This window comes from Chinchilla lanigera, unplaced genomic scaffold, assembly GCF_000276665.1.
Source record: "Chinchilla lanigera isolate Chin_1 unplaced genomic scaffold, ChiLan1.0 scaffold00094, whole genome shotgun sequence".
NCBI classification, from domain to species: domain Eukaryota; kingdom Metazoa; phylum Chordata; class Mammalia; order Rodentia; family Chinchillidae; genus Chinchilla; species Chinchilla lanigera.
The window spans coordinates 1315669-1328877 of record NW_004955495.1 but is presented as its reverse complement, the minus strand read 5'-3'; the positions used below and the strand labels follow the sequence as shown (position 1 = coordinate 1328877).

The 13209-nt window shown below is 51.1% G+C and overlaps 1 protein-coding gene across 2 annotated transcripts in view; it reads left to right on the top strand.

Moving 5' to 3' along the window:
* Positions 1-13209, top strand: part of Olfm2 (olfactomedin 2) — a 64047-nt gene continuing 50838 nt past the window's right edge. Inside the window, exon 1 of one of the 2 annotated variants that reach the window (XM_005405577.2) lies at positions 1-138. In XM_005405577.2, coding sequence (XP_005405634.1) covers positions 67-138 — 72 coding nt within the window. In that variant the 5' untranslated portion in view covers positions 1-66. Of the gene's footprint in view, positions 139-9540; positions 9562-13209 lie in introns of those variants that run through there. The other variant, XM_013505370.1, reaches the window with a different exon arrangement.

Genomic DNA, 13209 nt, shown 5'->3' with positions numbered 1-13209 from the left:
GGCGGTCCCGCGCCGAGACGCCGCTAGGGAGGGTGGGGGGACGGAAGGCCGGGCCGGGGGCGCGTCATGTGGCCGCTCACGGTCCCCCCGCTTGTGCTGCTGCTCCCGCTGCTGATGTGCCCAGGCCTCGCCGGACAGGTAGGGGCCCCGCAGGCAGGTGCAGGCGCGGGAGGGCTGCTGCAGGGGCCGCGGGCGCAGAGGGGTCCCGGGGAAACGAGGTTTGGGGGTGCACGCGGCTCCCTCGCCCCCTGGAGTTGCAGGGTGCCGAGGGGCGGGGGGGTCGCAGCGGGGGAGGGGCTGCGACCCCCACGGCGACCTGGTGGAAAGGAGGGGCGCTTCGCGTGCAGCCTCCAGCTAGGATGGTTTGGGGGCGCAGCACGATCCTGCTTCGGGGTTCTTAACCCCTCCGTGACCCCGGAGCCCACACCCCGCCATCATTTCGCTGGAGCTGAATAGGGTTGGGGGGAAACTTCAGCACGTTTTGGGGGTGTCGTTGACCTTTCACCTCCTCTCATGGTCAGGGTGCTCGGGTTCTCACCTCCCAATCATTCCTGACCTGCGCCCCCAGAGTGGGGAGAGGGGCGGGACTCACGTGTGAGTGACAGATGGGGACGAGTGCGAGGTGCTGGGGGGGCAGGATCGACGCGAGTGTCTTTGTGTGTCGGCTGGGTGTGACGGGGGTGTGCGAGTGTGTGTGTGCAGGTGTTTGTCCAACTGCGAGTGAGTTGGGGTGTGACTGGGAGAGGGTGTTGGTACGTGAGGCTGAGCCTGTGTGTGCCAGTGGGTGGCTTTGACCCAAGGGTTGGTGTGGCTGTGTGTGTGACCGGTGGTGTGACGCCCGGTGAGCACCGTGTTAGTGTGGTGCTGTCTGTGCAGCGGAAGGCGTGTGTGGCAGTGTCCCCGTGCCTGTGTCTAAACGCCTGGGTGTTGTACAAAGAACGTGCGTGACCAGATGTCTGCCGGCGTCAGAGCTTCGAGGTGCCCGTGTGTCTTCCTGTGCCCCCCCAGTACATCATTTGGAAAGGGCATGTGGAGGAGGTGGGGTTGTGTGTGCAAAAACGTGCGCATCCATGCACTTGCACACGGGCGTGCATTGGCTTCTCGAACACCTCATTCACATTCTCAGAGAAGCTCGTCTGTCTCCCTATAGCACCCCAATCGTTTGGGCAGGCTTGGGGAGGGTTCAGAATGCAGAGGGTCCGGGATGTCTTCAGCTACTGAGAAATCTTTCCTCCTCCATCTTTGGGTGGGAATGTTCCCCCAAGTTCTCAGGTCTGTGGACGGAAGCTGGGATCGAAAAGAAAATAATAATGCTAATAACGATGAACATTCATTAAGCGTTTCTGAGGCGCAGGGAGATGTTTCAAGCGCATAGCATGCACACAAGCATGTACTGCTCTCTGCCCTACCGGTGGGTGCTTTTAAGAGATGGGGACCAGGCGCAGAAAAGTTAAGTCAGGTGCTCAAGCGCGACCTTTCGGGAGAGACAGGGCTGAACACAGGCAGTCCAGCAACTCACCTCCCGTTAAATCATCTACCCCATGGGTGTGGACGACGCCTGTGTAGACATCACTAGGCAGGGTTTTCAGGTAGGAAACTCGAAGAGCCATCAGAGGCTTCCCTTTCCTGAAGAGACGGATTCAGACAGAGGCTGTACGCACTCCTTGGGGGCGATGGAAGTTAGTCGAGGAGGAGGGCTTCCACCAGCAGAGGCTGTGGAGACCCCACCCTGGCATTTATGTGCTATCACCTGGAGTCAGAACGCACACAGTAGGTATGCAATTGATATGTGCACCGGAGAGAAGCAGACAGACAGACGGACGCGACAAGAGACCAAAAGAGGTGCATGTCGAAAAAACTGTTGGAAAAAAAAGAAATGAAGTTGAATTTGGTTTCTAAGAAGGATCCTTGGAATTCCCACCTGGGGATCCCTCTAGGTTTCCGGTCCTTGCCCCAGGGTTGGAGGGGTGCCAGGTACTCGGATCTGAGCCTGCTCTTCTGGGGCTGACCTGGACGCCAGGGTTGAGGGGAGTTGCTGGGGGGCGGGGCTAACCTGCGTCTCCCTGGAGGCGAGGATGCCCTGAAAACTGCCCCGGGGCGGGAATGCTGAGGGCTCAAGGAGGGCGGGGCAAAGCAGCTAGTGGGCGGGGCTGAGATAGGGTAAGCAGTTGGATCCGGGTTGGTGGAGTCCTGACACTGGCTGCAGTGCCTAAGAAGGCCACTAGGGAGCACTCTATGGTGGTAGAACAAGGCTCAGCCCCTGCTAAGTGCAGCCCGCCTGGTGCCCAGGCGAGGGAAGGGTCCGGGGTGAAGATGCTCTGGCCCCTCTGCTCCCTCTGCCGCGTCCCACAGACCCCTTCCGGGTCCCCGATGGACCCTGGGCCTCACCATGTGGCCCTTTTAGACATTTACTCATCCTTTCAGTCAACAGATAGGATTAAGACTGGAGATACTGCCTCCAACCCACTCATCAGATCCCTGTCCTCCTGGGGCTGACCTGGCAGAGGAGACAGACAAAAACCCAATAAATATAGAATACAATTCAACAACTGCATAAATATATAATACCGTGCAAATGGCACGAAGAATCCAAAGAGGAGGAGGTTTCTGGACGATGGTGTGTGGAGGAGGTGGGGGCCATGGGAGCAGGCACCGCCAGGGAGGTGCCTCCAAGAAGTGACAGTTGCGGCAAGAGGAGCCCTGGGTCTGGGAGAAGAAACAGCAAGTGCAAAGGCCCTGGGGTTAGATGAGGCCAGAGAAAGCTGGAGGGGAGAAACCACCTAGGAACTGGTGCACTGCAGGCAAGAGCTTGGGGGTGACTGGAAAGCAGGAAATGGGACCTGTCACAGGCAGGGCTTGTCTCAGGGTTTGTCCCGGATGACCCAGATGTTCTGTGAATGAGCTGGACCTGCCAGAGAGCCTGACATCTCTAAGCCTCCCTCCCATCCTCCGCATGGGGAAGAGGTCCTTGCTTAGACCCCTGGGAATTCCTCCCTAAAATCTCGCTGTATCTTTAGCCCTGTGTTTGGAGTCAACTCTTTTCTGGAATCACCATAGGATGGGAGGAATAATTCAGATCGGATCACATGCGCCAGGGCCTTTGCTCCAGCCACTGCCTGTCCTGGACTTGAGTCTCTCCCTGTCTTCTTCCTGTTTGAACGTCACCTCCTTCCAGAAGCCTGCCCGGGCCAGCCAGTGCAACAGTCTCTCCCACCGCGACGGGGAGCTCTGCCTCTCTGGTGTTTTCGTTACCGCTCCACCATCTGTCTGCTCCGTCACTGTCTCCCTGCTAGAATGGTGGCTCCCTGGCAGGCCCTGTTATCTCCTCGGCGCTGAGAACATGGCCTGGCACACAGTAGGTGCTTGTCGCGTACCTGTTGCATGCGCGCACGAAGGACTGGACCCCACACATGTGCACAACGCCCCTGTCCTTCTCACGCCGAGAGATTCTTATACCGTTGTGCCTTCTCATGTGTGGGAGATACACGCCATGAGCTCCAGGACGTGCCTGAGATTAGGGAGACTGAGACCTGCATTAACTGTCTTTTTCTGTATGCCCTGAAAAAGCTAAAACCAGGTGAGGTGTGCTACATCTGTCACTCCATCGCTCAGGAGGCCAAGGCAGGAGGATCGCGGGGAGCGCAAGGCTAAGCCTGGACTACATAGTGAGACTCAGTTTCAAAATCCAAACAAAAGAAAACCCATCTTGTTTACGTCTACCTCAACTTCTATTATAGGGCATCACTGTTTAGGGTTAAGGTGCTGGTCTACTCGGATTCCTTTAGAACACGCAGTCCCAGGTGCAGGGAAGTAAAAGAGAAATTTTAGATTTCCAGAGTAGTTTAGGAAAGGAGCCAGGTCGGGACTGGGCCTAAGACTAAGGAGCTGGAGTGACACCTAGTGGTGAAATTGGGGTTGTGCAAGGGTTGTGCATGAAGGTGTGAAGAGTGTGCGCTTGCGTGTGTGTGTGTGTGTGTGTGTGTGTGTGTGTCCGTTTCCTCCGGCGAGGGAACACAAGCAATGCATTCAGTTCGAGCTCAGAATTTAAGGGGATGGCCGAGATAAATACTATTTAATGCAATATTTTAAGAAAATCAAAATTCATGCCAAAGTCTAGGATGAGCAAAATATCAAAATTTTAAGTAAAAGTGGGACTCGACTCTGCCTCCGCTGCGCAGTTCGCTGCGCTTTAACCCCGCCCCTCCCCCGGAGTGTGACGGTGGTGTCTATGTGTGTGCTGATGTGTCTCGGTGTCCGCAGGAGCGGCACACAGGGACCCCCTATGGATACCACCTCTGCCATGCGCGCTCCCTCGTGTAAAACGTGTGGTGTTTGCACAGATTCCACTGCATCCTCCCATAGACTAAATCATCCCTAGATAACTTAGAGTAACTCATTTAATGCCACCAGTATGTCTTTTTTTTTTTTTTTTTTTGTTTTTTTTTTTTTTTTTTTTTTTTTTTTTTTCCGGTACCGGGAATCCAACTCATGACCTTGCGCTTGCCTGGCAGGCGCTGTGCCGCTGAGCTAAGTCCCCAGCCCCTGTGTGTGTTTTTGGGATAGGGTCTCGCTATGTAGTTCAGGCTGGCCTTGAGTTCACTTTGTAGTCCGGGGTGGTCTCGAACTCGCAACGATCCTCCTGCCTCAGCCTCCCAAGTGCTGGGATTACAGGCGTGCGCCACCACACCTGGCAATGCCACCATTATGTAAAGAGTTGCTCTACTGTATCATTTAGGGAATAACAGTAAAAAATAGCTTATATAATATTTTTGTAGCTGGGTGTAGTGGCACATGCCTGTCATCCCAGCACTCAGGGATGCTGAGGCAGGAGGACTGCAAGTTTGAGTCCAGCCTGAGCAAGTTAGCAACATAGCAAGACCTTGTCTCAAAATAAGAAATAGAAAAGCTCAGTACGAAGGCCTTGGGTTCCATCCCTACTGCTACCACAAAACAACATTTTTTTTTTTGGATCTGTGGTTGGTTGAATCTGTGGATGTGGGTTCTGGCAATACAGAGGTTAAGCTGGGTGCAGGGACATACGACGTACCCCGCGATGATGCTGATACAGGTGTGTGTTTCATTTCTTCGTGCATTTGCGAATTCATTTGGAGAAAATTCACTGAGAGCCCTCTGTGTTTTGAGCGTGAGGCACCCCAAGGGCCACGAGGCAGTTGATCTGTGAAGGGATGGAGTGGAAGATTTAACTCCCTGGAGGGGGTGAGCGTGGCTGTGGTAGGGAAGAGGGTGTCCTGATGGGAGCAGATTTCACTTTCACTTGTAGGGAGCAAAGCACTGCATGTGTTCACCCCCCACTGATACTTCCCCCATTGACTGGTGGTGCAGGCGGCACAGGCTGAGGCAGGAGGATCACTGTGAGTTCAAGGGCAGCCTGGGCTACAGAGACACTGTCTCAGAAACAAAAACAAAACAGCAACAACAGCAAACCCAGGATGGGAGACCAGAAGATCTGTCAACTTCAGGCATCCACAAACTTAGGAAGAAGCAGGCATGAACAGCTGGGCTGGTGGCACATGCCTGTCATCCCAGCACTGGGGAGGCAGAGGCAGGAGGATTCCCAGTAGTTGGAGGTCAGCCTGCGCTGCATAGAGAGTTGAAGGCCAGCCTGAGCTACACAGGGAGATCCTGTCTCAACAAAACAACAGCAGCAAGCAGGAATAAGCAGAAAGTAGACGGGATAGATCCCCTGAGGTCTGCTGGTGCAGATCTTTCTTAGTCACTTTCCTTGTGGCGGGGTCAAAATACCCGACCTTGGCAACTTGAAGGAGGAGAGGTTTATTTGAAGTTCTAGTCCTTGCATGGTGGGCAGCGGGGCGTGGGGTGGGGGTCTAGGCGGAGGAAAGCTGCTGGCCGCATGGCTCCCGACCTACCCGAAGCAGAGCGGGAGGAGGGCTGGGGATGAGGGGACCCGCGCAGGCCACGCCCCCAGTGCCTGACGTCACCTTCGAGCCCCTCCTGGAGCGAAGGAGGCTCCGGAGGGACGGAGACCCTCACAGCGCGGACACTGGGAATCCACTTGCCTCGCGCTGTCGCATCCTCGCAGCCGGTGCTGTGAACCTGGGCAACTAGCATCTAAGTCCCTTAGCGGGTGGGAAAACAGGCGCTACTGCAAAGAAACCAAAGGACAGGGTCAGTGGGGGCCATGGGGCGAAATGGCAATTAGCACCTCTTTGTTTTTTGTGGTACTGGGAATTGAATCCAAGACCTTTGCAGGGAGCCGCATCCCAGCCTTTTTTTTATTTTGAGACAGGCTCTTGCTAAGTCGCTATACTGCCCAGGCCAGGCTCAAATTGAAATCCTCCTGCCTCAGCCTCCCAGAGTGCACGATCACACTTGACTGATCCTCATCTTTTAAGCCCAACGGGAGCTCCAGTTAGTGTCAAGAAACGTAACGGCAAGTGCAAGATGAGCTAGGGTTCTGTTTCTCATTTCTCCAGTAATTCCCATGAAAAAGACACTGAGCCCAGTGTGGTAGTGCGCATCTGCCATCCCACCACCGTAGGAGGCTGAGGCAGGAGGATTGCAAGTTCCAGGCCAGTCTGGAATAGTGAGGTCCTGTCACAAAATAATAAATAGAAAGAGCTGGGGGTGGAGGTCAGGGGTAGAATGCCCCTGGGTTCAATCCCCAATACCACACACACAGAGAAAGGAAAAGAGAGACAGAGAAGGAGGGAGGGAGGGAGGGAGGAAGGAAGGAAGGAAGGAAGGAAGGAAGAAAGGAAGGGAGGGGAGACAGAGGGAAGGAAGGGAGAAAAGACGCCGAGTAAGGCTCTGGGGACGTGCGGAGACGTGGCCTAGCTTGCCTGCTGTGGAGTGGCTCTGAGTCCACAAGTCCAGAGACAGATGCAACAGACAAGTGGTTTAATTTGCAAAATGTCAGGAGTCAAGCAGGCTTCCGGGGAGGCAGCTTCTCAATTGGCCCTGAAGGATGCACGAGGGAGGCACGGAGCACCGGCAGTCGAAGCGAAAGCCGGCGGCCAGGCTTACGACTGGCCGGAAGCTTGCGGTGGATTCTGGGAACAGACGGAGGGTGCAGTCCAGGGTGCCCTTGGAGGAGGTGAGCTTGGAAGGGGAGGGGTTGTTATCTGACTGCAGGGCCCTGAATGCTGGGTTAAGGGCTTTAGAATTTACTGAGTTGCCTGTAAAGAGTTATAGAAACGTTTGTGTATTTGTCTGTGTGTGTTTAAAGGAAAAGTTTTTAAAAATTTTAGCCACGCACCGTGGGTCGCACCTGTAATCATAGCTACTTGGGAGGCTGAGGCAGGAGGATCATGAGTTTAAGTCCAGCGTGGGGAATTTAATGAGACCTTGTCTCAAAGTAAAATTGAAAAGGCAGAAGATGTAGCTCAGTGGTAGAGTGTTTGCCTGGCAAGTACAAGACCTCGGGTTCAATTCCTTTTGCTGTTTAAAAAACAATTTTTTTGCTGGGCATGGTAGCGCACGTCTGTAATGCCAGCACTCGGAAGGCTGAGGCAGGAGGATTGCTGAGAGTTTGAGGACAGCCTGAACTGCATAGCGGTTCTCAAAAAGACAAATAAATAAATAAATAAATAAATAAAAATCAGAGGTAACCAGGTAGTATCAAATGTACCATTTTAACTGTTTTTAAGTGTTCAGTTCAGGCCAGGTGTGGCTGTGCATGCCTGTAATTCCAGCACTCTGGGAAGCTGAGACAGGAGGACCATGAGTTCAAGCCCAGCCTGGGAAATTTAGTGACTTAGTGAGACCCTGTCTCAAAATAGAAAAAGGGCTGGGATGGTAGCTCAGTGCAAAGGCCCTGGTAGTACCACACATACACATGAGTATACAGTTCAGTAATGTTAGGAAAACTCAAACTATTGTGGAGCCTATCCCTGGAACTCTTCCTATGCAAAACTTCCCATTCCCCCTCCCTCCAGCCCCTGGCACCCACCTTCCTATTTTTTATATCTTTTTAAAAAAAATTATATTTTGTTTTCTTTGAGAGAGGGTCTCGCTATGTAGTTTGGCCAATTAAACTCACTATGTAACCCAGGCTTGCCTCAAACTCATGCTGATCCTCCTGCCTCAGCCTCCAAGGTACCAGGATCATGGATGTGCACCACCACTGCCGACTACACTGTGCCTTTATTTTCTGTTTTCTGATGATTATAATTAATGTTACGTCTTTTTAAACACTTCACTGACCACCTGGAGAGCCCCTTTTGTTAAATGTCTGTTTCAAGCTCTCTTCTCTGTTATCCGGTCTCCATTTTCTTTTCTTTTTTTTTTTTTTTTTTGGTACTATGAATTCAACCCAGGATCTTTGCCCTGAGCTACACCCCCAGCCCTTTTTTATTCTTTCATTTCGAGAAAGGGTCTCAGGAAGTCATTAAGGCTGGGCTGGAGCTTGGGATCCTCCTGCCCCAGCTCCCAACTAGCTAGGATTACAGGTGTGCACCACTGCACCCAGTAAAATTTCTTAATTTTGACACAGTTCAAATCATAATTCTTCCTTTCATAGTTAGTGGTTGTTAGGGCCCTGTTTTAGAAATCTCTGCCTATCCTACAGTAATGACAATCTTCTGTGTTTTCTTCTCAAAGTTTTACTGTTGATCTTTCACATTTAGATGCGCAATCCATCCAGAATTAATCTCTCTATATGGCGTGAGGCAGGGATCATTCTCCCACTGTGAACTGGTCCAAATGACTCAGCCTTCTGGAGACTCTGGTATTGAATCCTGGCTGCCTGTGGAGAAGTTTCTTTTTTTTTTGTTTTTGTTTTTGTTTTTCTCCGGTACCGGGAGCCGAACTCACGACCTTGCGCTTTCCAGGCAGGCGCTTTGCTGCTGAGCTAAATCCCCAGCCCATGTGGAGAAGTTTCTTAGCATCTCTTGCCTGAGTTTCCTCGTTTAAAAAATGGGAATTATAATCCTCCTCACTGTCCGGTGGTATTCTGAGGGTTAAACGAGTTGCTATGTGTCTTGCTGCAGATTGTGCCTGGCACATGATAAATACTTAATACACCTTAGCAATTATTGATATTATTCTGACAGTTATGAATTTACCCCCCTGGGAATTTTCAGTGAGTGAAAAAAACCCATTTTTTTCAGTGGTTCACAGCATGATGCTTGGAGTGACAGTGACAGAGGAGGGGACACTTTGTGGAGCTATTTCTGCATCGGGATCAGCTGGCTTCCGTGCCAGTTTGGATCAAGGAGTCGGGAGGGAGGAGGAAGAGTTAAAGGAGATAATCTAGTTTCTGACTATGGGTGTCTCACAGCCAGGACTTGGCAGAAGCAGGCACCCTTTAGTGTTGAAGGAGGCACTTATTTTCAAAGAGGAGCTGACAGGCAAAGTGTAAGGATGTTCCTTCTTCTTTAATAGGTTCACAAAGCTGGGTTGTGGTGCATGCCTGTAATCCTAGCATTCAGGAGGCTGAGGCAGGAGGATCGCCGAGAGTTCCAAGCCAGCCTGGGCTACATAGTGAGTTCAAGGCCAGCCTGAACTACATAATGAGAACCTGTCTCAAACAAAACAAAGCAAAGCAAAGCAAAGCAGAGCAAAATGAAACACTTCATGGAGGTAAGGTTTAAATGCTATAAAATCCACTTGTGTAATTGTGTGATTCAATGATTTTTCACATTTTGCAGTTACACAAGCTGCACCCCAACCCAGCTTTAGGACGTCCTCTCCTAGGTTCCCTTATTTACATTCTGTCCCCGCTGCCAGTCCCAGTTCCAGACAATCACTAATCTATTTTCTGTGTCTATTGATTTCCCTTTTCTGGGCATTTTGTATAAATGCAATCATAAAATACGCGACCTTTTCTGTCTGGCTTCTTTTACTTAGCAAAATATTTTTGAGGTTCATCCACGCCGTAGCATATATCAATAGTTCTGTCCTTTTTATGGCTGAAAGCATTCCATTGTATTGATGGAACATAGTTGGTTCATCCACCCAGCTGGTGATTTGCATTTGGTTTCATCCATTATGAAAAATGCCCCTGTGAATATTCATGTACATATCTTTCCTTGGACAAATGCTTTTGTTTCTCTTTGGTAGATGGAATTGTAGGGGTTTTGTCTTTTTTTTTTTTTGTACCGGGACTCAAACTTACAACCTTGCGCTTGGCAGGCAGGTGCTGTGTCACTGAGCTGTATCCCCCAGCCCTTGTTTTTTTTGTTTTTGTTTTGAGACAGGGTCTTACTATGTATTTTGGGCTGGCCACTACATAGCCCAAGGAGGCCTCAAACTCATGGTGATCCTCCTGCCTCAGCCTCTGGCTGGAATTGTTGGATCTTATGGCAAATTTCTCTTTAACTTCGTAAGAGTTACTAAATTGTAAACTGGGCATAGTGGCGTGCCTCTGTAATCCCAGCACTCGGGAGGCTAAGGCAAGAGGATCGTTACAAGTTTGAGACCAGCCTGGGCTACAAATGAGCTCAGGGTCAGCCTGAACTGCATATCAAGACCCTATCTCAAAAAATAAATAAATAAATAAAAAATAAAAATTACTAAGTTGTTTCTCAAAGTTGTTGCAAAATTTACTGTTCCTAGTTATTAATAATATTCTTGCCAGGCATAGTGGTGCATGCCTGTAATCCCAGCACTCAAGAGGCTGAGGCAGGAGGATTGGTTTGAGTTCAAGGCCAGCCTGGGCTACACAGTGAGTTTAAGACCAGCCTGAACTACACAGTGAGATCCTGTTGCAAAAAAACAAAAAACAAAAAAAACCAATATTAGTATAGCTAGCAGTATATATGGGCTCGTTTCTCTGCACCCTCACCAGTACTTGCTACTATCTTTTATATCAATCCCATGCTAGTGGGTGTGGTGTGTTTTTATTCTGAGATAGGCTCTCACTAGTTTCCCAAGCTGGGCTCAAACTTGTGACCTCCTGCCTCAGCCTTCCAGAGCACTGTGATTACAGGTGCATGCCACCACACCCAGCTAAAACCAGTTTGTTGGGCCTAGGGTGTAGCTCAGTGGTACAGCACATGCTTAGCATATACGGGACCCTGCATTTGGTCCCTAGAACTGACAAAGGAAGAATAAAAGGATGGCCGTTTCACTCAAAGTCTAGTCAGGGAGACGGACCACTTTTTTTTTTTCCCCAGTACTGAGAGGCTGAAGCAGGAGGATCCAGGTTCAAGTCCTGCCTGGGAAACATAGGGAGATGAACCAGGTATTTCAGCAAAAGAGAATTTAATACAGGGGATTGGTTAAGTAGGGGATGGAAGAGTTGAGAAGCTAAATAGGATGGTCAGGGAACCTGGCAATCAGCCACAGCAGATGAAGGGGTAGAGCAAAGGGGCAACCCAATAAGACGTGCGGGACACAGTCAGAAACTCTCCCCGCCGCAGCGGAGTGCAGAGCTACTCTGGCTTTTCCCTTCCTCCCCAGTCTCCAGGCTCCCTCCAGCCCCTCCCATTGGACAGCCTGGCAGGATGCCAGTACACACAGCTCCCTGGGAAATGCAGTTTTCTGGACAAGGGCAGGGCACAACGCTGACCCACACAAAGACATAGAGCAGAGACATAAAGTCAAAGAACAAAGCATGTGGCCATCAGCGGTGAAATTGTCCTGGGTAGAAGAAAGCAAGTGCAAAGGTCCTGAGGCAGGAACCAAAACTAGGCGTGCGTGTGATGGTACTGGGTATAGAGTGCAGAATGAAAAGGGACAGGCACAGGACAACACCTTGCAGGGAGATACAGACATTTAGAGAGGCTACTGCGAGCTGGGGGTGGAGGCAGAAGTAGGAAATGGGATTCATTTTTTTTTTTGTGCCGGGAATCGAACTCAGGACCTTGCATTTGCCAGGCAGGCGCTTATGCTGCTGAGCTATATCCCCGGCCCAGAAGTAGAAAATGACTGAGAGTCACTTTCAAAAAGGGAAGGATCGATGGGGACTGGCAGGATACAGATGCCGTCGGCGAGAGACGTTTCGGAGGACGGAGGGGACTCGGAAGTGCACTCGAGAGAGTGTAGACTTTCCTTGGAGGCAGAGGACTGCTGAGCCCCAGATTGTCTGAGTCAGAGGGCCTGGCACCAAGCAGCCTTGGGGTCTGAAATCAGACAGGCCTGTCTTCTAGTCCCGGGCCCCCATGTTCCTGCGGGGCTGCTGTGGGCTGGCCCCTCCTCTCTGAGCCGGGTCTCCTTACCTTTAAGGGAACACGTGACTTGGGACATTGCGGCCTGCACTCGAAAGCTCATAAACGGAAGTTTTCGCAGCAGTAGGCCAGGATTCATGTTTTTTCTTTGGAGGGGTCATTTATCAGTTGCAAATAATAACAATGGCAGCTCCTTTTTATGAAACATGTATCAGGTCGCAGACACTGCAAAGTGCTCACAGGCACTCTCCTCCTCCTCTTTCCCTCTGGCTCATTTTGTTCCAGCCATGCTGGCTTTGTTCCCTGAGCTGCCTCAGGGCCTTTGCACTTGCTGATGCTGTTGCTAGGAACTCTTCTGCAAGAGATCCCAAAGATTCCCTCCCTCCTGGTCTTCAGATCTGTGCTTAACTGTTACCTTCCCCAATCAGTCTAATCCCCTGTTTAGACTTACCCTCCCCCAGAGTCCTGATCCCCTTTCCTCTTGATATCTTATTTGTATTTCTGGTCCTTTCTCTATCTCTGGTCTGTCTCACCCCATAGAATGTTCAGTTTCCCACAGCCAGCCATTCTAATTTGACAGGGTCTGGGATGTAGTAGATGTTCAATAAATCACTTGATTCTGGGTCTCTGTCCTCCCGCCCCAGTGGGCCTCTATTCTGGCCCCCACAGTGCCAAGTGCTGAGGCTGGAAGACAGGCCCTGGCCTTGCTAGACAAATGCTCTGGCACTGTGTTACCTCCTGGCCCTATGTATTTATTTATTTTGGTACTAGTAACTGAACTCAGGACTTGGTGCTTGCCAGGCAGATGCCGTGCGCTGAGCTACATCCCCAGCTATTTTTATTTTTTTGAGACAGTGTCTCACTCAGCTGCCCATACTGGCTTCAAAACTTGCCATCCTCCTGCCTCAGTCTCCTGAGTAGCTAGAATTACACACATGCACCCCTATACGGTGCTCCCCAAACCTTTTATGCATATGAGGTCCACCAGGGCTGAGACGCAGCCACTTTGCAGATGAGGAGACCGAGGCAGGGAGAGGTCATTGCCAGAGGGCCCAGAGGGGCAGAGCCTGTGTCTCAGGGTGGGCCCGCCGGGGAGAGCGGACGGTGCAGGACCCCCAGC